The 25293-nt window shown below is 40.4% G+C and overlaps 1 protein-coding gene across 1 annotated transcript in view; it reads right to left on the bottom strand.

Moving 5' to 3' along the window:
• The window catches only part of pcdh15b (protocadherin-related 15b), a 780285-nt gene that overhangs the window by 352417 nt on the left and 402575 nt on the right, over positions 1-25293 (bottom strand). Inside the window, exon 17 of the mRNA XM_072239829.1 lies at positions 11081-11209. Coding sequence (XP_072095930.1) covers positions 11081-11209 — 129 coding nt within the window. The remainder of the gene's footprint in view (positions 1-11080; positions 11210-25293) is intronic.

Below are 25293 nucleotides of genomic sequence, written 5' to 3'. Positions count from 1 at the left end.
CAGACAGAGTGAGGGTTCTTGATGAAGCGGTTCCCCCATCTACATGGGATCTGACCGGTGTAGTGGAGGCTGCACGGGGACAAGGTTAAGAATGTCCTGTTTGCTAGAATTGTTGGTAGTTAAGTAATGTGAGTGTGATCCGTTGAACAATGACTCAAGCTTGCATTGGGATATAATGTTCTCTGACCTTTTACTGCTTGCACAAAGTGAGGAAATTTCTTGTGGCACTGTGTCCAAATCATTGAGCCTTTGCATTGACAAACACAGCAGGTCCTACTGACAATGAAGAGTTTGTCAGTAAACCCCTAAGCAAGATCATATCTCCCTATCCACCGGCTATCGACTCACAGTATTGAATTGACTTTGTTTCTTACATCCTTCACATATATGAGGAGCAAAACTCTTCACATGATGTCTCCCTCTGAGTGTGCAATGTGCAATTTATAGTAATTTGTAATAAATCGTATGTACAACAGGACAGTCAATGTAGCATAAAAATACAATTGTATCAGCGAGAATTAATCAGTCTGATATGGAAAAAGCTGACCCAGAGCCTTTTGGTCCTGGATTTAATGCTGTGGTATTGTTACCCAGATGGTAGAAGCCGGAACAGTTTGTGGTTGGAGTGACATGTATCCCCAATGATCCCTTGGGCCCTTTTTGCACACCTGTCTCAATAAATGTCCTGAAAAGTGGGAAGCTCACATCTACAGATGCGCTGGGCTGTCCGCATCACTCTCTGCAGAGTCCTGCAATTGAGGGAAGTACAGTTCCCTACCAGACAGTGATACTGTCAGTCAGGATGCTCTCAATTGTGCCCCTGTAGAAAGTCCTTGGGATTTGGGAACTCATGCCAAACGCTTTCAAACATCTGAGGTGAAAGAGGCATTGTCGTGCTTTTCCAACACACAGCCAGTAGGTACAGACCAAGTGAGATCCTGGGTGACATATACGCCGAGGAACTTAAAGCTATTCACCCTCTCAACCCCAGATCCATTGATGTCAATAAGAATTAGCCTGTCTCCATTCCTCCTGTAGTCCTCAACCTGCTCCTTTGTTTTGGTGACATTGAGGGAGAGGTTGTTTTCTTGTCAATGCTGTGCCAGGATGACACCTTTCACCTCAGGCGTATCAAGAACCTACTCCAGAATAGAAACTCTAGGAGCCTTTTATCACTCACAGATCCAGTATTCAAAAACCAGGAAGATTTACATTTGAATATGCTGAGTGTGCTTCAAGAATAATAAACTCCTATCTTGAAAAGCCTCGGCTAATGTTACTCTGTGATACCGTGATAGCAAGCTATTTCTGGCGCTCACTACTTACAGTAATGCCCCTTTTCTTAAGAAATACAGCCAGTTGCAGCATTGTAAGCACTGGTTGGATTCAGAACCATGGTCAGTGGTTAGGCAACCCAGAATTCATCTGAAACTTACATCTCATGCAGTGTTCATTTTGAGGGAAGTTTGGACAGGTTTGTGACTGCTGCAGTGTAGAAGAGTGAGACGGGACGAATGAAACATAAAAGATTTCAAGGTAGATGTGGAGAGGTTGTCTCACTTTTGGATGAATCTAGAACTAGATTAAAAAATGAGATAATACCCATTTTGGACAGAGAAGCTTTGGAGCATAGAACATAATGAATAACAGCAAGTTGTTGTGCTGACCTTTTTACCTACTCTAAGATCAATCTAACCCTTCACTCCCATATAACCCTCGGTCTTTCTGTCATCCATGTGCCTATCTACAAGTTTCTTCAATGTCCCTAATGCACGTGCTCTATCATCACCGCAGTAGGCCCTTCCACACACCCATCATTCTCCGTGTAAAAAACTTATCTCTGGCAATCCCCCATACTTTTCTCCAATTACCTCAAAATTATGCCCCCTTGTATTAGAGCCACAAATCTCTAGAACTTTCCTCTGCAAAGAAGACCATAAGATATTGGAGCAGAATTAGGCCATACAGCCCATCAAGCCTGGTTGGCCGACCCATTTCCCTTTCAACCCCAGAGTTCAGAATATTTTTTAAAAAATTAGAATACAAAGGGGTGAAAGGTTACCACATGCATCTTTGAATGCAAAATTGAATTTATAATCAGGTCAGCCATAATCTTCTTAAACAGCACATTAGGTTCAGGGATCGAGTGTTATTTTCGTTCACCTAATTCAGATATTTGCATTACTCATCCATTAATTTACTCTTGCACCTTTCAAGAGTTTTACTCATCTCAGTTTTACCACTTACCATACTTTAGCCTTTACACCCCCATCTTCCTTTATTCCAAAAGGCTAATAATTTCCCTAAGGATTTTTATCAAATAATTACATTGCTCTTTTTTATTTTTGTCTGTCATCTTTTTACCTACTCAAATTCTAAATTACATCAATTTTTTTTAAAGAGAAAAAGAACAACAGCAACCAAAAGAGATTCAGAGAGAGAGAGAAAGTGAGAGAGAGAGAGACAGAGAGAGAGGGAGAGAGAGAGAAAGAGAGAGAGGAGGCAATAAACTATGGCATGCAGAAAGAATGAACAGGGTGCACAATATGTAAATTTAAAATTAGCTGAAGTCATCAATTATGTCAATTGCTCAACACAGTAGCAGAATATATATGAACATGAAATGAGGTCTCTAATTAATTAAATAGAATCATCCTGCACAAAATCCAATCAGCTATAAAAGATATAGGAAGGGAAAAGGACAATAAAAACTAATAAAAAAATAAAATAACACATTAACTACAAGCCTTAAGACAATGCATACTAAAGAAGACAATTCACGACTGGGATAAAAAAATGAAATAAATTGCAACAATTATAATCAGATTGAGGTCAACTAGTGTACAATTACAATGATGAGCAAAATTAATTTAATTAATTAAAAATATGCATGAAATTTAATCTATTTTATATTATGTCATTCCTTATTTTTAAATCAATAGCCTATTTGTTTTGTCTTACTTCCAAGTAGAATGTCCATTACTCAAAGCATAATCTAGAAAAAATGGTTTGCCTGACAATTGTAACACTGGAAAGTATACTTCAATATTGCTGATCTTCTTCACAGCTTTCTCAGATGCAGTTGTGATAATCACTGTGTTAAATAGTTGAAGACAGAAGCAGCTACCTGGCAGAATAGGGGCATGCCTGAACCAGCTTGCTGTTATGAAGGAAGTGGTGCCTCATTCCTAACCCAGCAAGCTGAGGCCACTGATGATGACAGTATTTTCATATCTTCTCCTTATCACAGCGTACTCCATTCCTTAACTCGTTCCACATTCATGTCTCATTTAGAATAGGCAGTTCTATTCTAAATAGAATAGAGTAGGCATTTAGAATTTAGATCCTAAGGGTCACCAATATCCAGAAGTTCAACTGTGACTGTAAAAGCTTTGGTATCATTGTTTTAATCTTTTTTTTTGGAAGCTGTGTGTTGCTGAAAAGGTCAGTATTTATTGTTCAAAACTAACCGCCTTTGAGAAAGTGTTGGTGAGCTGTCACCTTGAATTGCCGTAATCCTTCTGGTGAAGTGCTGTTAGGTAGGTCATCCCAGGATTTAGATCCAGTAATGAAGAAGAAAGGAGATATTTCCAAATCAGAAAGAAGTCTACGTCATATGCGCATGTACGTGTACACAGAAGTACAACACAAACTTACTTGCAGCAATACTACAGGCACATAGCATCAGATACACAAGATTCACAAGGAAAGCATAAGCTACACAAATTGTATAAGAAGGAACACAATTAGATAAAAAAACCATTGTATGCAAATAATGGGAATGGTGGGTAATGGTGTTGCTATACTTAGGCGGTGATTAGACTATGCCGTTTAGTACCGGAATTGAATGGTTGAAGGAAAGTAGCTATCCTTGAACCTGGTGGTGTAGCACTTCAGGTTTCTGTGCTTCCTGTCTGATGGTGGCTGCAAAAGTATGTAGATATTATCCATAGTTGTAGATAGAAATTGTGGTGTTGGTAGGTGCAAATTGAGTTTGGAAGCTGGAGTCCATTTCATAGATGGTGCATTTTACACACATGAAATGCTGGTGGTGGAGAAGAAGTTTAGTATTGTGGATGGGGAACCAATCAAGTAGGATTCTATGTCTGGATGGTCCAGGTGCCATTAGTGATGTTGGTGTTGTACTCATCCAGACTAGTGGGGAGTACTCCAAATACTCATTTATGCCTTGGAGATGGTGGAAAGGCTCTAGCTGTCACAAAGTGGATTACTGGAGGATACTCAGCCTCTTAACTACTTTTGTTGCCACAATAAGACTGTGGCTGGTGCAGTTGAATTTCTGGTTGATGGTGACTGCATTATGTTTCACAGCAACGGTAACAGAATCAAATGTCAAGAGTAGGCTCTCCTACCCTGTTTAGGTATGAAAGACATAAAATCTGTTAAACAGCTAACTGGTTTGAATCATGGTCGGTGGAAGCAGACAAGAAATGTCTTTGCCATTTCCATGTGATAGAAGGAAAGACAGCTGATATTTCAAGACTGCTCTGCTCTAGAGGCCATCATGTTGTGAACTGATTCTTGTCTTCTGATACCTAATGAACCAAAGATTATTTCCAAATAAACACTTTTGTGAGGCGTTCTTTGAAAGTATCTAAAAAATGCAGACTTATGAATGAGCAGTCTGTACCTATGAAGTATCCTGAGCCCAGTGAATAGCTGGAGCTAGGTGTAACTGGCTTGAATTGACCTGATTCAGTGAAGAGAAGGAAATGACGTAGGAAGCAAGTTGTTATTTGGGAGAGCAGCAATGAGGCAAGGCTGCCTACAGCATTAGGCTGGAGCCAATGAAAGCCTACAAAAGCTATCCAGATAAGCTAGAACCAGTGGAGTTGAGGCAGAGTGCTTCAGTACCGATCAGGAAAGAGAGTAAGAATGAAGGATATTAGCTGCAGTGCAGTAAGAACACTGGAGACTAATGGTCACAAGGTAGACTCTCATTCCCTTGTCAGGAAGAAGAATGATCAATCATTTGTGAAATGGGAGATCGCTTATTTCGGTGTTAAGTTAGGGTGATGGTCTGGGTGGATATTAGTGCAGTAGGAATGGTAGCATTTAGGATGCTAAGTAATCTGTGTGGATACTTATGCGAATATAATAAAGTGAGAACTTTGAACTAATTCAGATTTGTATAGTAATTTACCTAACCCATGTTGGTCGTCAGTGGCTGGGGGTTGGTTGGGGGGTAGGTGATCAACAAGAGCGACTTATCCTCCTGACACCCCAAGATCTTTCCACCATCTCTACTATGGATGCTCTGAAGTGGGACAGAATAATACCTACTTGTTTGAGTGACTAGGTGCTAGATACCAGTTATCCTTGCACCTATCAAAACCGCAATTTCTATCGACAACTATAGGTAGCATCGAGCATGCCCATGAATTAGCATCCTACCTGTCTACCAAACATTTATTCCCTCCACCAATGGTACCCCACAGATGCACTTTGTGCCATCTAAGAGGCACTGCAACTATGTGGTCCAGGTGGCTTCTTCATAGCCTTTCAAAACCGTAACTTTTACCTCATGAAGAAGCCAGGCCAGCAATTTTCCATCAGTTTTCTTTCCACTTTACATACCATCTTGGCTTTGAAATAAATCATGACTCCTTCATTGTGAGTGGGTCTAGACCCTAGAAATGAGACTTCTACAGCACTTTGGGAGTATCTTCACCAGCAGAAATGCAGCAATCTAGAAGTTCATTTAAGATGATGAGGGACACTGATCATGCAGATAGCCAGAGGCTTTTACCTGGGCCTGAAATAGCTAACATGAGGGGGCATAGTTTCAAGGTGCTTGGAAGTAGGTACCTAGGGGATGTCAGGGGTAAGGTTTTCCACACAGAGAGTGGTGGGTGCGTGGAATGCACTGCCGGCAGCAGTAGTGGAAGTGGATACAATAGGGTCTTTTAAGAGCCTCTTAGATAGGTACGTAGAGCTTAGGAAAATAGAGGGCTATGCACTAGGGGAATTCTTGGCAGTTTCTACAGTAGGTTACATGGTTGGAACAACATTGTGGGCCAAAGGGCCTGTAATGTGCTGTAGATTTCTATGTTCTACGTTCCCACCATCTTCTCAAGGGTAATAAAGAATAGGAAAAAATGTTGGTCATGTCAGTGACACCTATGAGTCATTCTATTTTAATTTTATGTACTGTATTTTAGAGATAAAGCACGGCACCTGGCCCTTCTGGCCCAATGCTTTCCACGCCATCCAATTACACCCATGACCCAATTAACCTGCTGACCTGTACGCTAATAGAATGTGGGAAAAAGCCGGAAGTACCCGGGGGAGGGCGGACACACTTAGGTATGAGGCGCACACACACCAACTCCTTACAGAAAGCAGTAGGATTGAACACAGGTTGCTGGTGCTGTAATACTGTTGCATTAGCTGCCAGGCCACTGTGCTGCAACCCGCTCCCGTTCTGCCGCCATATTAGGAGGGGCTCATGGATAAAACACACATGCCTGGGAACTAGTCTTAAAGTTATTATAAAATTCCTGAGCTCCTATCACTCCTTGTAGACAGTATCCATGGTAACAGAACTAAATGCACTACATTGTGACAGTGATGTCAGCCGCTTGCTATCAACAATTTGGTTCAATTGATTTCAACGGAACTACATTTTGACAGCAAAGAGGAACATGCAAGCAATGGTGTTGCTGGTTCAGGGTGATTTTCTATGGTGGTCTAAGAGAAATTAAACACTATTCAAACCTACTCTCCATAGACATTGACCAGTTATTCATCCCTTTGAATAACACCATTCTGTCTGTTGGTAAACATTATATTCTGCATGCATAGTGAGCACATGATCTTAGAGTTCGAATTTGGCAACACTGGCATTAGTGTTGTACACTGATTTCCAGCACTGTCTGTCTTCCTTAAAGTTGTTCTGGCATGCAGGATCACTCCCAATGTCATCACTGTTAGCATACTGACCGATATCACGAGTCTCTTACACTAAATTCAATTCAAATTGGTATAGGTATTTCTCCATTTCTTCTATTCTAGTTAAAGATTTTAGCTACTGACCATTTGGGTATTTGTCATTGCTTTACAAATATACTTTCGGCCAGAGTTCAAAGTTTAAAGTGAATTTATTATCAAAGTCCGTATGTCACCATACAGCAAACCACTCTTCACCCATAGAAAAACACTGTACCACAACATCCACGATTCATCTTTTTTTGATTTATGAACCTCCTCTGAACAAAATATTTTCCAGAAATTGATTTCTTTTGTTAACTGAGGAAATGCTGCACCAGTTGTCCAGAATTTGAAGCTCCTTTCTCTCAACATCAAACTGTTTATTTTGATACAGATGAACAAAACCCTCTGTATATCATTCATTAGAGATCATTGCAATTCCCTTCCAACAAGATTCATGCATGAAGCAGAATTCTCGACCTTGCTGGCTGTACTGCACCAGTAATTTCATAACTACAGTATATTGTAATATTAGAGCACTCATGGAGTTCACTAGCAAAGGACAAATTTGCAGAAATTCCCAACATTTACACGGAGGATATCTATCTGATATTCCTGCATTGGGTATAATGCATGCAGAAACATATCTAATTGCTTAAATGGAGAGAAATGATTGTGAGAAAGGCAAATAAATATGAGTTAATTGATATTTCTAAGTTAATTTAATTAATAATTTTAATAGTTTTAAAGTCTTGTGCTTTGTTTCTTCTTTAATGTTGTAAATGCTTCTAAATTAAGGATTGACAGCTAGTTAAACCAGGCTTGGAAAGCTGCCAGTGTTTTTTCTAAACACAAGGGATTTTGCAGATGCTGGAAATCTTAAGCAACATACACAAAATATTGGAGGAACTAATCAAATCAGGCATCATCAGCGGAGGGGAATAGACATTTGACATTTCAGACCGAGACCTTTCATCAAAGCTTTCTTAGCTGCTTAGAGGGACTTGTTCTGAAGATCTCTACTTCCACATTCTCACTGAACCCATTCACTTCTTCCCATAATCCTCTTTCCCTCTCCATATTAAAGCACTAATCCAAATAGGGCAAAATTCAAATTGGAATCCAATGCAAGGAGTTTACAGCCAAGAAGCATGCTTCTCAGGTTGCAGAGTATATTTATCATGCTTAAAAATACTTTCAGTCACAATGTTGGTTCATGAATCTTACTTAAATTTCCCATGTTACAATTCCACTGTTCAATATATTTGTGATGCATTGATTAATGAGTTCAGTTAATTATTTTAATAAAGTACACAACAAAATCTTTTCATGTAATTGTACTTCCTGTACAGTTTCAATCACTTGCCTGCTGACATAATATCAGATCCTTTGTTGTTACAAACTGCTGCAGTTCGAAATAAAATTTCTGACCACTAGCAAGATACCTATTATGATGAAAATCAATTAAAAACTAATTTATAAAGCTTAATGTAATTCAGTTTTATGGTGGGACCAAAGCAATTTCAACATTTTACAGCTGAAACATGTACAGATGGAGTAACCCTTATCCGAAATGCTTGGGGCCAAAAGTGTATTGGATTTTAGAATGTATAATTAGATAGCTTGGGACCACTATCATTTCCAACTCTGAATTTATATGCTACCAGTAAGCAGTTTTTGTCTTACACATACTCATCACACATATGTACTTAACAGGAAAAAATTATTACATTCCATTAATATAATGAAAATATATTGTGCAGGGTAACAAAAGCAGCACAGCAGCATCGGGAGAATACCTGAATCGTGAACAACAATAAACAATGGCAGACTTTCAGTCTCCTCCTATGATGTCGTGTTTTGATGAAAAGATGTTTTGATCAAAATCACTGTATTTATGTTTCATTATTTTTTAGGTTTTATGTAAGGCATAAAAACAATGAGCATTTGTAGACTTGTTCTGGTGTTAAGATTCTCATCAGCAAGAATCTTTGCAAACTCATCAATGAATTTCTTTGCTGCTTCATGATTAGCAGATGCATTATCTTTATTTTTTTTAAATCTCAAAAGATTTAGTGCTGTGCCTTTTCTTAAATTTCTGCAACCATCCTGCTGAATATTCACAATTACCTTAAAATTTTCAGTTTGTCATGATAGATCTTTGCTTGTTTCATTATCAGCATATCGTTAAACGGTATATTTTCACTCTAACACTGATGAATCCATTCTTTCAATATATGTGCAAGATCTTCATTTTTTCGCTTTATTCAGTGTTTTCCCATTTTTCATTAATTCTGTTCATTACATATGTGAGGTCACTTCTGAGAACTGACTGTCATGTGCAGAGACCTGTGTATCGTCGTAGCACTTTGTTGAATTTTCCATTTGTGGTGTCGTGTCAGTGCTCAAAAAAATTTCAGATTTTGGAGGTTTTTGGATTTTGATATTTTGGATAAGGGATACTTAACCTGTACTTAGAACTTCGATTTAAGGCAGTTAATGAACCAAAAGTATCTAGTTTATATCATTAACGTTGAGTATTTTCCTGGAAAATAAATCACAAAAGTTGGCAAAAAAAATCTGTTACATTACACAAAGGTATTTTGCAATTTTTTGGCAAAACGGAATCTGCACTGTTATACGCAACAGGTACGTTTGGATACACATTGTTGTGCACTAATTCTACAAGGAGGATAGGCCTTAAAATATCCATGCCAGGACCAGCAGACTCAAAAACAGTTACTTTCCCTCAAGTTGTCAGGTTGATCAACATCTCCACCCATTAACCCACCTCACCACCCTCCACCACCACTACAAACATATCACCGGGTGTCACATTATTTTCAATCAGTCTATGTAAATAGCAGTTACTTGTACATTATGTTTTATAGAATTGCTTTTACATATATATTTATTGTGTTTTTTTTGTTTTTCATTTTGTTCTTTATGCTTATTGTGTTTTTATGCTGCATCGGATCTGGAGTAATAACTATTTCATTCTCTTCAACACTCATGTACTGAAGAGTGACAATAATCCTAAATCTTGAATAAAGGCACTCTACCCGGCAAGCACGGAAAACAGCAAGGTACAATATACCAGTGTCAAGAGTTTTCAGAGGGGAAAAGGACAGGAAGAGAGCACTGTAGTTCACCCAGCGCAATGTGGAACTACTAATTAATGCCATAGTCCCGTAATCCCGTAGGGACCAAGAGACTTGATAATGTTCTTGTTGGTTGAGGTTTTCAGTCATAACCAAGAGCTGTGACCTGCTCAAGAAATCCTATGGCTGGGCCACCATTATGTGAGTGGGTGAGTGGGGAGATGTCTGGCCACAGCTGCACTCCTGTAACACGTAGCAAGAGATGTAGACAGACTGCTCTCGAATAAATTGTCCTCTCTAATGCAGCAATGAGCAGAAAACTGGGAAGCAGGACAGATGTACTGCAGACTTGAGGAAAGATCCTATGCTCAACAGACTGTCAGTCAAGATGATCTAGGTGGAGAGAGCAGTGCTGATCTGAGAGCATGGTCAAAGACCTTTCCCAAACAGATCATATCTCTTAGTCCTGACTATCTTTGAAAACCCGAGTCTACAAAGATGTTCATTGTCACAGAGATTTACGTAGGAAATGTTTCAATAGACAATTTGGGAATAAGATTTTTTGTTAAGCATGTGTTTGTCTCTTGGAACAAGATCCCCATCTCACACTGTGAGGCCAGTTATCAGCCTGTCATTCTTTCAGTAATAAAAAAACTTCCATTCAAAGGAATAAAGAGGTCTTCACGAGTAATTGTGCAATTAGACACAGGTTACACCACAGTGAATTTAACAGATTCTGTGGGCTGCAGATGGTGTTTGAGAAGTTATCACATGGTCAGACAAATGTCAGTGGTGTCTTTAAACTACAAAAAAAGCTGCAAAGTAGTGCATTGTATTCCAGCTGAACTCTAAGTTAGCTGAGTACAAAAAACTCAAACTATGTCATCAAAAGAATAAAGGGAAATGTGCACAGTGATAATCGGCACAGTCGCTTAAAACATACATCACATATCTTTCTACGAAAAGAAGAGTTTCTAATTGGTCCAACTGCCAGGCAACTATTTGCAAAATGAGTTCAAATGCCTTACCCTCACTTGTCCAACGTAGATATTTGCTTCTTCCTCCAACACAGTGAAATTCTTAAGAAAGATGGCATCAAACTTTGGATCATTATCATTGACATCAGTAACCATTATGTTGACGGTAGTTGTAGAAGTCTAAAGAAAGAGAAACTATTTTCAACAATGATCATTCACAGCAGAAAACAATTTGAAAAAATATGGACACAATTTATGCATCTTTTGACTTCAAAACAAAACCTACAAAACTGTTTCTTTAAGCAGGTGGCATTAAAAAGCTGCTTCTGGCATAAACATTAAGTGTGAAAGTAATCTAAAATATAGCCTTTTAAAATTTGCAAATACTTCCCTGCATAATCACAAGCAGAAAAAAATGAGATAATTAATCAAACCCTCTAGTGAATCATGTCCAGGTGCACAGTGGTGACAGTAATTTTTTTCTTTAACTATACATACATATAATTTGCAAAGCATTCCTGATTTTCTGGTCCATGTTCATTAACTCTTCCAAACTTGCTCTCAGAATATAAATGCTTTACAACTGACAACAAAAAATGTACTTTTCTGTGGTTTATTTCTGCTGAATACCAATGTTAAAACTTTCAATTTGCAAGCTTTTTATTGCCAGCTTGTGTAATTTATTTTACAAGCTCCTCAAAATAATTTACTCTCCGCTGGGGCCTTTTTGAATAGGATATGAGCTAATAGCTTAAGTTATAAAGCAAGTTACAATTCATAAAATTTCAGAAGAAAAAAAAACATGAATGTAACCGGGTGACCGTCGGATCTTATTCAGTATCGTTAAAAGTGTACTTAGGCATCCATCTGGGTAATGCTAGAATAGTTGTTTGTGCCTTTAAGGGAGATGGTGATGTCATTACGCACGCGCGGGATAGTCGGGAGACCATTTTGCTTTCTGCTGAAGATGTGGTAAGGCGTTGGAATTGGGTTCTTCCCAGAGTGTGCTGGTCATGGTGAGGAAAGGTGAGCATTAATTGACAATATCCATGTGAATTCATTTATGTTTGTTGGTGGATCAAGAATATCGCTAATTTGACATGTTTTACATGTGGATGCTTTAGATTTTCTCGAGTAAGTGACTCAACGCTGGATTGCATGGCTTGGGCAACGTTCCTCACCAGCCAAGTAGGTCAGTCTTCCTGTAATTTAACTACCAGGCAATACCTTGTAAAAGTTGTGCCAAAGTGTACCTTTTGTCTAACATTATTGTAGCAGGACTGATTGTGCATGTAACTGCGTAACGTGAATGTTTAGTCTCTGTTCGGAAGTTCAGCACGTGTGTACGTCTTACATGAGATGAATTCGCTTACATTTTTCGCTGTTATGTATAAGATGCAGGGTGGGTGGGATTCTAATGTTGTTTGTATTGTGTTCCTTCAGGATTACCACTACCGTATTTGTACCGTATTAGTTCTGGTATTTTTTACACTGCATATGCAATTCTGTCCATACACAAGGGTGAGGATCGAAAGTTAAGCTGAGATTGTAACGGCAAGAACTGGTTGTAAATGCGTTCGTTTTGTTTCGCGATCCTCTTTTGGCACTTAAACATTGAAAACCGATAAAGGAGTTAAAACCCGAAAAAGTATTTGTTGTCCTGAGTGTGTACTTTTCCCCAGGCTACATGAAATATATTGAATACTTCAGCTATTCTTTTCCTACTTCTGTTTCAGAACTAATTGCATATATTTGTCCTAAACTTCAAATTCATCAATCCTCAGTTATTCAAGGCCAATCAATTGCCTATACTCTTCTAAAAGGTGTCATCTAAACAAAACCTGGAAAGGAATTACTAAAAGCAATAAATTAAGCATATCAGTTCTTCATCTTTCCAAAAATTAGGTGTATGATTTCCATGTATAGCATTTCTTCTCAAATAGTCACTTGAAGTTGAAAATCTTATCTACAGGGAAACTTGGGGATGAATCCTTGTACTATCACATGCTCCACAGTAATATTGAGTAATGCTTGTCTATGTTTTTGCTTTGTCATTATTTGTTATAGGTTGCAAACACCTTTCTTGGTCCCCTTGGGTAATACAACAACTGCTGGAAGATCAATCATTTGGAATTTCATCTTGAAAACCAATGAATCAGAATCATTTTGAGGTTTATTATCACTAGCATATGCCATGAAATTTGTTATTTTGCAGCAGCAGTACAATGCAATACATACAATATTCTACAAATTCCAATAAAATATTTTACACATATACATAAAGTGCAAAAGGAGAGCAAAAATAGTGATATAGTGTTCATGGGTTCATTACAGAAATCTGATGGCAGAGAGGAAGAAACACACACAAAATGCTGGAGGAACTCAGCAGGTTGGCAGCATCTATGGAAGAGAGTAATGTCAACGTTCAGTCCTGCCAAAGCGTCTCAACCTGAAACGTCAAATCTACTCATTTCCATGGATGCTGCCTTGCCTGCTGAGTTCTTCCAGCATTTTGTGTGTGTTGCTTGGATTTCCAACATCTGCAGATTTTCTCGTTTGTTTTTGACAGAGGAGAAAATGCTCTGCTCTTAAAATGTTCAGTATGTGTCTTTGGGCTTCTGTACCTCCTCCCTGAGTGCAGTAATGAGAAGAGGGCATATCTCAGGCAGGGGAGAGGGGGGCTTAATGATGAATGCTGTTTTTTTCAGGCATCACTTTTTGAAGATGTCCTTGATGGTGGAGAGGTTTGTGCCTCTGATGGAGTTAGCTGAATTTACAACTGACAATGTAGTTCTTGCTCTGCTTTGTGGTTTTGATGTGAATTGAACAGACAGCATAGCTCAGTAAGGATTTTTGTACTATAGTAGAGATGCTTCACTCAGTGCTCCAAACTGAGGCTCAGGTAGGAGAAATAAACACTGAACAATGTAGGTAAATAATTCAGCCATGGACGGTTCCAAGCCTGGCTGTAAAAAGAGGAAGGTTAAACATGGGGCTAGCAACCCCATTCCGTAAAAACAGAAGGAGCAACAGAAACTCCAAAGACCTCATCCTGGGAGAGGAAGATTCTCTGAAGATGGGCTGCATCTGGGGGACAACTTGAAAGGCTGGCCAACGATAGAAGACTCTGGTGAGCTGCTGTTAGTGGTCTATGTCCTAGAAGGGGTGATGGGCTTAAAGTTAGTAAGTAAGTAAGTAAGTTTGGTAAAGGCTCACTGAGAGTACTTTTATTCCCCAGTTTTCTCCTCTCAGTAGATGTCATCTTACAATTGCGGTTACTGCTTATTTTTCTTGTCATCTGTATTTATATGCACACATTGATGAGTGATAACTAATGCAGAAATCATACATTACTGAAAGCTCTCATGGAAAGGCTGCACCTTTCCTCAGAAAATTTTGTAACTTCAGCCAAATATAGAAAGAATAATAGTCCCTGCAATTGGTAAAAGCCAAAAAGAAAATTTTACCAACAACTGATCAATGAGTGGTTGATGATCCCGTTAAAGAGGGCTTAAAAGGGATGGTCATTCCAGCTCTTGAACATGTGCTCAGACCATGCCTATTATAAGAAAGAATGTTAATTGTGGTATTGAACTTCAAAATGTCCCTCTAATGCCAAATTAGCATTGCATGTGAATTATGGTCTCTGAACTCATTGTATCAGCCGGAGATCAATAAATAGCTCTCACTGATTGTTGATACAGCAGGGCAATGTGCACCACTATAGACGAACTTTAACACCCTAACGCAATGCAAACAGCAGAAGCAACCAACCAGGTTTCACACAGCAAATTGTTAGCTGATCTACTGAAATGTAATTCAAGAGAATTCCTCTAGCATCATAAGCACTAATATCTACTCCTACAATCAATCAGATCAAATTCTGCATAACTACTGTTTAGGGACTTAAGTGCACATCAAGATATTCTCTACTGTTATGACAGTGGTATTTTTGTGCGTAATGTTTGGAATTCAATAGATAACCCTGCAAGTTTAATGCTAAGAAGTATACATAAAAGATACTTTGATATCATTACTGAAGAACCATGAAGATCAACAGCATACAGAAGGGCCATTCACTCCCTCTAATTCATGGTGGCCAAAGTGAAATTCAGGTTAATCCCACATCCCATCCCTTGGTTCATTACAATGCAGTTAGTGGCCATTCCATTGATCATCTTGGCACATTTTAAATGAGGTTGGAGATCTACCTCCATTAGGCTTTGAAGCAACAAATTTGAGACCCCTCCACCCCACCACAACTCGCTGGGAGGAATTTTTTTTTGTTCTCAGCACATTATTCAAGACCACTTAATGTTCTGAGAATTGTATGTTAAACACATCTGCATAATCACCTGTGCTTTGTATCTGTCCTGGAAATATCTTGAAGTAGAGTAAAATGATGTAGTGTACTAATAAATAAAGCGCTCTCCAAGTTATGGGAGGGATAAGCCATTGGGGTGCTAGAACAGACAGTTTGGTCCAGTTAGCTATTGTGGTCAGAGAAATGCACCAGCCATCATGGACGTGGATTGAATTGTCTGCTTGGATTATGTGTTACAGAGAACTGAAACTTTGGCCAAATAAGATATCCAGACACCACTGAAGCTTTGGGGTGCAGTGGCCTCTACACAAAAAAAAATAGCAGTAGGTCAGGTGGGCTTTTGAGGAGTCGCAAAATCTGTACCTATTGGTAAGGGAAGACCAGAGCCACCTGCCACAGCTCTAATAGAGGTTGTGGAAACTGAGAATATGATGGCTATTGCTTCACGACCTAGGAAGGAATTTAACTCAGAATGAGAATATGTCAAAGACAGGTAGCTTTGTTCACAAGGTAAGTACTGTGATGAAGATACAGGTAGTGATACACTGAATTCATGAAATTCAACCTTATCAATGGCCTATGCTCCACTGGGAGTTAAGAGCCCAAGAAGAAGATGTACATACAATGGGCACTTTATTAGGTACATCTGTACGGCTGTTCATTCATGCAAATATATAATTGGCCAATCATTTGGCAGCAAATCAATGTTTTATGCATACACGATCAAGAGGACCAAACATTGGAATAGGGAAGAAATATGATCAAGGAAACTGCAGAGCTCCTGGGATTTTCACGCACAACAGTCACTAGTTTACAGAGAAAGGTGTGATAAATGAAAAATGTCCAGTGAGTGTTGTGGGTGAAACGACCTTGATGCTGAGAAAAGTCAGAGGAGATTTCCAGACAGGTTCAAGCTGACAGGAAGGTGACAGTAACTCAAATAACCACACATTACTGCAATGGTGTGCAGAAAAGCATCTCTGAATGCACAACTCAACAAACCTTGAAGTGGATAGGCTACCACAGCAGAAGACCATGAACATACACTCAATGGTTACTTTACTAGGTATAGGAGGTATATGTCATCATATACTAACCTCAGATTCACTTTGGTGTAGATATTTACAGAAAAATAAAGAAATACTGTAGAATTTGTGAAAAACTATATACTGTACAAACAACCAATGTGCAAAAGAAGAAAAATTGTGCAAATAAAAAATAAATAAATGTGTACAGTCATTGAAAGTGAGTCTGTAGGTTGTGGAAGCAGTTTGGAGTTGAGGTGAGTGAAATTATCTGCACTGGTTCAGGAGCCTGATGGCTGTAGGGTAATAACTATTCTTGAAAGGCAGTTTTTGAAAGTGAGGTGTTTGCGCAGTGACTGGGTCTCTGCCAGTAAGGGATGGGCACATGTCCACCTCTTTGTAGGGTAGCAAATAAGACAAGTATTGTATCCTGATGCCTGTGAAAGATACTGGAAAGGAAGCAACTAAAGAGGCCACTACAAGACTTCAAAACAATCCTGTAACTAAAGGTAACAAGGAACCAGAGAAATACAAAGGGATGAGATAACCCCCTATGAAAGAAAGTACATTCAGACCATTCTGCCCAGAATGCCACTTAGATAATGATTTAGGATTTTCAGGAGAATGGGAAATCACACAGTGCTGGAGAGGAAACACTTCAGAAGATGAGCCTGTGATATGTCAGGACAATACATGAATTCTTTGGAATGTTTGGACAACAAATGAGTGAGCGCAAGGATCTACGGGTAAGGTAGAAGGCAAGTAACTTGGCATGAGTTGCTGTAGCAAGTTCAGCAAGTTAACTAGCTTCAATAACAGATGCTTTTCCTTTAATAGATTTATCCACATCACTTACTTCTGCAGGTGAGAGCACAGACACTACCATGAGGAAGATTTTCAATTAACTTTTCCCCAGTTAACTAGGAATGTGCCATTATCTTTATATGTAACTTAATGAGCAACCTCCCTTCCCTCTGACTTCTCTGATGCGTTTTAAATTTTCACATGATATGGAATTGCCATCAATTTAACTACCTGAATACTGTCTTGGTAATTGGTAATCAGCTTCAACAACCTACTGAACACTTGAGTTGGAAATGCGTGTTTGTCAAAATGAAAAGTTCTGGATGCTGGTCCAAACGTAACCAAAGCCAAAAATGGTGCAGTTACTCAAGAGTAACTGTGATTGATGCTGACAACAGAAGAAAGTGAAGGGGAAAAGAAAACACAGGGAGATGATTAAAAAATGCAGGAAGGACTACCAGTTACAATGATAGCTATCTCAAAGGAACAATGATTCTGTCATGCTAGGACAGACTTCTCTTGTCCAGAAAGAATAGCAAATAAATCATACCTCTGCTTTACACCAGTCGAGTGGGATAGAGAGATAAACCAATCTAAGGACATATTAGAGTGAAAATAATCTATACTAATTTTCCCAGGAAAATATTAAAAATACATTTGTTTATACCCAACTGAAGTCTGAATTATACATTTAAAACACATGCCATGTTGAAATACAAATAAACATAAGTGCTCTTTACTTCAGTTAAATAAAAATCTGATTCTCACAAAATACTCTGTTGAACAAAATTACATTGCAGCCAATCTCATTGCAAGGAATTTCTGAACGAGATGTTACTTACAAAAATTCTAATTCAAGCATGAAAGGTTTCCAATTATTCCAGTTTAATATTCAGTGTGAACTGCAGGGAATCCACAGGAACGATGACAACACAGTTTCGACTCAGTTAATGCAGAATGTAAATGTGTAGCACATACTTCCAGGGAAGCATTAGCAGAGGACTGGATCAGCAAATTTCGGATAGAATTGATGATTTATTGAAAGAAAATAAAGTAATGGAAGGAGATGCGGGATATATGGAGTATGATTTTTCTCAAACTAGACTGATGATGATGGCCCTTTACATTCTTGTCATTTGCTGCAAACGGAAGTTAAAACACTGCAGTAAAGTGATCAGTCCAGAAAGGTGGCATTTCAGGGATGCTGGGCTGTCTGGAGCACATTGGTGTGATGACACAGCTCATCAGGGAGGCCAGGGAGAACAAGGGCAACCTGTCAGTGTTGTGGCTAGACCTGGCAAATGCATATGACTCCATTCCGCACAAGCTGGTGCAGCTTACACTGACCAAATATCACGTCCCCAGCAGAATCAGAGACCTTATCGCTGATTATTACAGCAACTTCAGGATGAGGGTCTCTTCAGGAGCAATTACATCAACCTGGCACAAGGTGGAGATCGGCATCATCACAGGGTGCACTATCTCAGTGACACTGTTCTCCCTAGCCATGAACATGCTCTCTAGGTCTGCTGAACCAGAGTGCAGAGGGCCCAGAATGAATTCCACTCAACGGCAGCCACCTATCAGGGCATTCATGGATGACCTCACAGTCACCACAGAATCAGTCCCAATCTGCCGGAGGATTCTGCAAGGGCTCGAAAAGCTGGTGGAGTGGGCCCGGTTGCGTTTCAAACCTGCCAAATCAAGATCGATGGTGCTGAGGAAAGGGAAGGTGGAGAACAAGTTCCGGTTCAGCATCGCAGGCACAGCCATCCCAACCATCACAGAAAAGCCAGTCAAGAGCTTAGGCAAAGTTTTTGACAGCTCTTTAAGGGACACAACATCCATTCAGGCAACCTGCACCGAGTTGAATGGCTGGCTGAAATCTGTGGACGAATCTGGCCTACCTGGGAAGTTTAAAGCCTGGGTGTATCAGCATGGCATTCTTCCCAGAATCCTGTGGCCCCTCCTCGTCTATGCAGTTCCGATCTCGACAGTCGAAACCTTAGAGAGGAGGGTTAGCAACCACCTCAGGAGATGGCTGGGGCTGCCAAAGAGCCTGAGCAGCATCGCACTCTATGGACACCACAACAAACTGCAACTGCCCTTCAAATCCTTGGAGGAAGAATTCAAGGTAACAAGAGCCAGAGAAGTGCTACAGTATAGGGACTCAAGTGACTTGAAGGTGGCTAGAGCAGGGATCCAAGTAAGTACTGGCAGGAAGTGGAGGGCAGAGGAAGCTGTTCAGGAGGCAGAGGCGAGGCTGCGTCACAGGAGGCTGGTGGGAGTGGTCACACGAGGCCGAGCTGGGCTAGGATCCTTTCTAACTCCCCAAATAGACACCAGAGGGAAGGAAAGGCGTCGTCTAGTTCAGGAGGAGGTGAGAGCAGTAGTGGAGGAGACGAGAGCCTGCAAGGCGGTGGGAATGAAGCAACAGGGAGCTTGGACAAGATGGGAGAATGCGGTTGAGAGGAGAGTGACCTGGGCTGATCTTTGGAAAGCTGAACCACACCACATCCAATTTCTCATCCAGGCAGTGTACGATGTGCTTCCAAGCCCATCAAACCTGCACACGTGGGGCAAGGCAGAGTCATCTGCGTGCCCACTGTGCTCCAAGTGAGGAACCCTGGGGCACATCCTCAGCGGCTGTGCAAGGGCATTTGTTGAGGGACGGTACAGGTGGAGGCATGATCAGGTCCTGAAGACAATCGCTGAAGCCGTCAGCGCAGGAGTTGAGTGGGCAAAGCGGTCCCGACCCTCCAAGCAGACCATTGCCTTTGTCAGAGCTGGGGAGCAGTCAATACCTGCCAAAAGAACATCTGCAGGCATTCTGACCTCTGCAAGAGACTGGCAGCTGTTGGTGGACCTCGAAGGGCAGCTGAAGTTCCCCAACCATATCGCAGCCACCACCCTGCGACCAAACATTGTCCTAGTGTCTGAGTCGACTAAGCAAGTGGTGCTGCTGGATCTGACAGTCCCATGGGAAGATAGCTTGGAAGAGGCCTTTGAAGGGAAGCTCTCCAAGTACGCAGGACTGGTCAGCAACTGTCAGCAGGCTGGATGGAGAGCGAGGTGTCTCCCAGTGGAGGTTGGTTGTAGGGGATTCGTAGCCCATTCTTCAGTTAGAACCTTCAGCATTTTGGGCATCGAGGGAGAGAGGAAGAGGAGAGCCGTCCGCAGTACCACCGATGTGGCAGAGAGGGCCTCAAGATGGCTGTGGCTCAAAAGAGGGGAGCCATGGAGTCATAAGTAGCTGGCCATCTGGACACAAGCTGGGGTCTGATCAGCCCCGGCTGGGTCACCTGGAAGAGGTTGTATGATGTTGAAAGACCCGAAACACCCAATGATTCCAGGAACATCACTGAAGATGTGTCCAGAAGCATCAATAGATGTATGTACACAACACTTCTATTTCTAGATCTAACTGCCAAATGAATTAGTTGACCAAAGCAGAAATTAAGTAAATTGGCTAACTTAGTTGCCACAAATTCCGGTCCAATGATATTTGGATTTAGCCATGATGCAAATAACATATACATGATTAACAGCAAAAAAATTTAAAGATAACTTTTTTTCTGCCTTATGTCCAAGTAGCAACTGATAAAAGAAGCCCTGAAATGAATAGCATTCAGAAGCTGAACCAAATCAACTTTAATTTCAAGGAAGTACCCTCCCACAATGAGGCTATTCTTTTTCTTTACAAACTGAGTCATTGTAAACACTGTGGCTGTAAAAGTAGAACTTCACCAGTTAGGAAGCAATAAAAAGTGCCCCACAATTTTATTCTAATCAATGTGCTTTTAGAATGCAGCATCAATACATTTTGGATTGTTTGTAACTTGACGGACCCAAGAACTACACAGCTTCCTAACAAGAACTTTCACCTTTATCCTGAAACAGTCAGAAGAGCAGCGATGATTCATGTAAGTAAGTAAAATCCACAGTGGTTATAATCGCACAGACAGCTTGGACCTTTTAGGTAACTCACTTATGGCAATTTCAATGCCTACTGCTGTACTCTTTCCAGATCAGCTTTGTATTTATCCCATTTGAGAGAACTAAGCAAAATAAAATGTCATCTACTCTTATAGTGTGGTTTTGAAGATATGTTACAGTGTCAGGTGCCTTTTCTCAGACAGGTCATTAAACTGAAGTCCTTGCATTTACTCAGGTGGAAGGCAAAGTTCCTACAGAATTCTACTCGAGATGAGAAAGGGAGTGACATCAGTATTGAAGCTAAATGTAGCAGCAACTCAAACAAACCATGCTACCACTGACGACCCCATGGGTAGTTATCCTTGTATGACATGACTCCCCCCCCCACCCCCAGATCAATACAATGATAATGTCCCACAAAGTCAAAGTAATGTATTCAATTCTTTATTGACAGGTAGCAAAACATACAATCTTGAAGCGATGAAACTTATGAAACTAAAACTAGCGATATTAAATGTACTTAAACAGACCTAATTGAAAGTAAGAAGAGTTATGCAATTTTAAATGTAATTAAGCGAAGTTAAGCGTAATTAAGCTGTCAACAAAAGATATGACATTCATTGGTCCCCAGCTCTAAAATGCCCAGAATAAAGCACAAATACGTAACTAATTTCCTTTGCTTTTACCATGCCCCACCCATGTGGCTAACTACCATAATAAACATGCAATACAGACTACAATGCAGATAGAAAACAGATACATAGCTCCTACATTAATAATTATTTCACACTTAGAAAAAGTAAGCACTATTATTATACTCAGCAGGCCAGGCAGCATCTATAGGAAGAAGTACAGTCGACGTTTCAGGCTGAGACCCTTTGTCAGGACTAACTGAAAGAAGAGATAGTAAGAGATTAGAAAGTGGGAGGGGGAGGGGGGAGATCCTCCTGTCTTCTCCTAGCATTTTGGATCTCTCCCTCCCCCTTTCAAATCTCTTACTATTTCTTCTTTCAGTTAGTCCTGACGAAGGGTTTTGGCCCAAAACGTTGACTGTACCTCTTCCTATAGATGCTGCCTGGCCTGCTGCGTTCCATCATCATTTTGTGTATGTTGCTTGAATTTCCAGCATCTGCAGATTTCCTCATGTTTGCATTATTATTATACTGCTCTTTTGCACGACCTTGCTTTGTGCAAATTGCATTATTTTCCACACAGTAATGCTAACTAAATTTCAAAATGATTCTTTTGTTTGAAATAGCTATGCTCTCTTCTCACTACTACCATTGGGCAGAAGGTACAGAAGCCTCAAGTCCCACACCGCCAGGATCAGGAACAGTAAGTCCTCTACAAACATCAGCCTCCTGAACCGGTCTGGATAATTTCATTCACTTCAATTCTGCACTGATTCCACAACCTACAGACTCACTTTCAAGGACTCTACAACTCATATTCTTGGTATTATTTAATTTCTATCTGCACAATTGTCTTCTTTTGAACATTGGTTGTTTATGTCTAGATTTTCATAAATTCTACTGCATTTATCTTCCTGTAAATGCCCGTAAGAAAATGAATCTCATATTAGAATAAAGTAACATATACATACTTCGATGATAAATTTTACTTTGACTTTGAAATACTTGAGATATTCTGAAGTCAATAAAGCTGATATGTAAATGCAAGATTATATTCTTTTATGGAAGCTGAAGTGTTTGCTCTTCAATGATTCTTGCAATGTTACCAAATTTTGTGTGTATCATCATGGCACAACGTGCAGAGCACATTATCAACCAACAATCAGCTGGAAGAACTCAACAAGTCAAGCAGCCTTGGGGGTGGGTGGGTGTGGATTGGTGCTGTAGGAATGAATTGTTGCCATTTCAGGTCAAAACCTTGCATTTACCCTCATGCAGGACACTTTCTATCCCCACAGATGCTACTCTACTGTGTTCCTCCAGTAAAATATATGTTGCTTCAGATTCCAGCATCTACAGGCTCTTGTGTCATAAAAATTAGGTCCATATTCGAATCTGTAAGTGGCATTTTGATTGGGAATAGTATCGTGAGTAAATGCTAATATCACGATTTTAACTGCTGGCCACAAAGCTGTGTAATTGGCAGGCAATCTAAGAGATCACATACAACCATAGTGTCATAGAGCACTACAGCACAGAAATATGTCCTTCAGCCTATCTTGTCCATGCTGAACAGTTATTCTGCCGACTCCCATTGACTCGCACCTGGACCATAGCCCTCCATTCCCCTCCCATCCATGTACTCATCCAGACTTCTCTTAAATGTTGCAATACAACCTGCATTCATCAATTCCACTAGGAGCTCATGCCACACTCTCATCACCCACTGAATGATGAAGTTCCATCTCAGGTTCCCCTTAAATATTTCACTTTCACTTTTAACCTATGACCTGTACTTCGAGTCTCACCCAACCTCAGTGGAAAAAGCCCGGTGCATTTACCCTACCTATACCCTTCTTGTGTATACCTCTCTCAAATCTCCCTTCAATCTCATAGAAATATAGAAAACCTACAGCACCATACAAGCCGTTCAGTCCACAATGCTATGCTAAACATGTACTTACTTTAGAAATTACCCAGGGTTACCCATAGCCCTCTATTCTTCTAAGCTCCATGTACCTATCCAACAGTCTCTAAAAGACCCTATTGTATACGTCTCCACCACCATCACCGGCAGTCCATTCCACACACTCATCACTCTCTGCATAAAAAACTTACCCCTGACATCTCCTCTGTACCTACTTCCAAGCACCTTAAAACTGTGCCCTCTCGTGTTAGCCATTTCAGCCTTGGGAAAAAGCCTCTGACTATCCACACAATCAATGCCTTTCATCATCTTATACACCTCTATCAGGTCACCTCTCTTCCTCTGTCGCTCCAAGGAGAAAAGCCCAAGTTCACGCAACCTATTCTCATAAGGCATGTTCCCCAATCCAGGCAACATCCTTGTAAATCTCCTCTGCACCCTTTCTATTGTTTCCATCTCCTATGCTCCAAGGATTAAAGTCCTAAGCTATTCAAGCTTTCCCTGTTACTCAGATTCTCAAATCCCGGCAAAAACCTTATCTACTGTGACACCAGTTTCAAGGAATTATGGGCCTGTACTTCCAGATCCCAATTTTCCATGACACTGTTCAGTGGCCTACCATTCACTGTGTATGTCCTCCCCTGGTTTGTCCCCACCCACCAACGTCCAATACCTCACATCTGTCTGCATTAAATTCCATCCGCCACTTTTCAGCCCATATTTCCTGCTGGTTCAGATCATGCTGCAAACTTTAATAGTCTTCCTTGAAGTCCACTGCATTTCCAAACTTAGTGTCATCAATAAATCACTGTTAACAGACAGCCCATCCACTTTATATACCATGTCTTTAGTGGGTCTGCAGAGGGCTATTTATAAGCTTAATTGACTTTTTTCAGAGCTGGGTTCTGCCAGACGACAGACATTGATCTCTGGGGTTGTTGAAAATATGTCAGGAAGATGAGCCAGGAGTAAGCAAGCTTTCTGATAACGTGAAGGAACCAAAGAGTGAACCGCTTCAATTCAGTGGAAAGAGTTTGACAATACAGTATAGATTTTGTAGTGGGGTAATGTGAAGCGATAGAGACAGTGACATCATTCATAAGCTTCTAGCTCCTCCGTAAGAGAAAGTTTAACGAATGAAGCAGCTTCCATTTTCTGCATTAGAGCGAGCACAGCACTTCCACAAATTCCATCTTCAGTGTTCTTGTCTTCTGTCCTTCTCTCTCAATCACAAAGTAAAATCTACGAGATGGCTTTTCAGAGAAGCGTATCCTTGAGCCTACTCGGGGAAAGGCTACCTCAGACTGGATGTTGTGAAATAAACCAGATCTTATTAGGGTGCTTAATGTAAAGAAGCCCTTGGGAGGCAGTGATCATAAAATGATTGAATACATATGCAATTTGAGAGGGAAAAACATAACTCACATGTATCACATCAATAAAGGGAATGACAGGCATGAGAGAGAAGCTTGCCCAGGTGGATTGGAGGAGGATACTGGTGGGGATGATGGCAGAACAGAGTTGGCTGAAGTTTCTGGAAATAGTTCACTCGGTGCAGGATAGATATGCCCCACAGAAGTTGTTCTCAAATGGTAGAGGTAGGCAATTGTGGCTGA

The sequence above is a fragment of the Mobula birostris genome, chromosome 21 (assembly GCF_030028105.1).
Source record: "Mobula birostris isolate sMobBir1 chromosome 21, sMobBir1.hap1, whole genome shotgun sequence".
Classification (NCBI taxonomy): Eukaryota; Metazoa; Chordata; class Chondrichthyes; order Myliobatiformes; family Myliobatidae; genus Mobula; species Mobula birostris.
The sequence above is the reverse complement of the archived record's forward strand: the minus strand, read 5'-3'. Positions and strand labels throughout refer to the sequence as shown.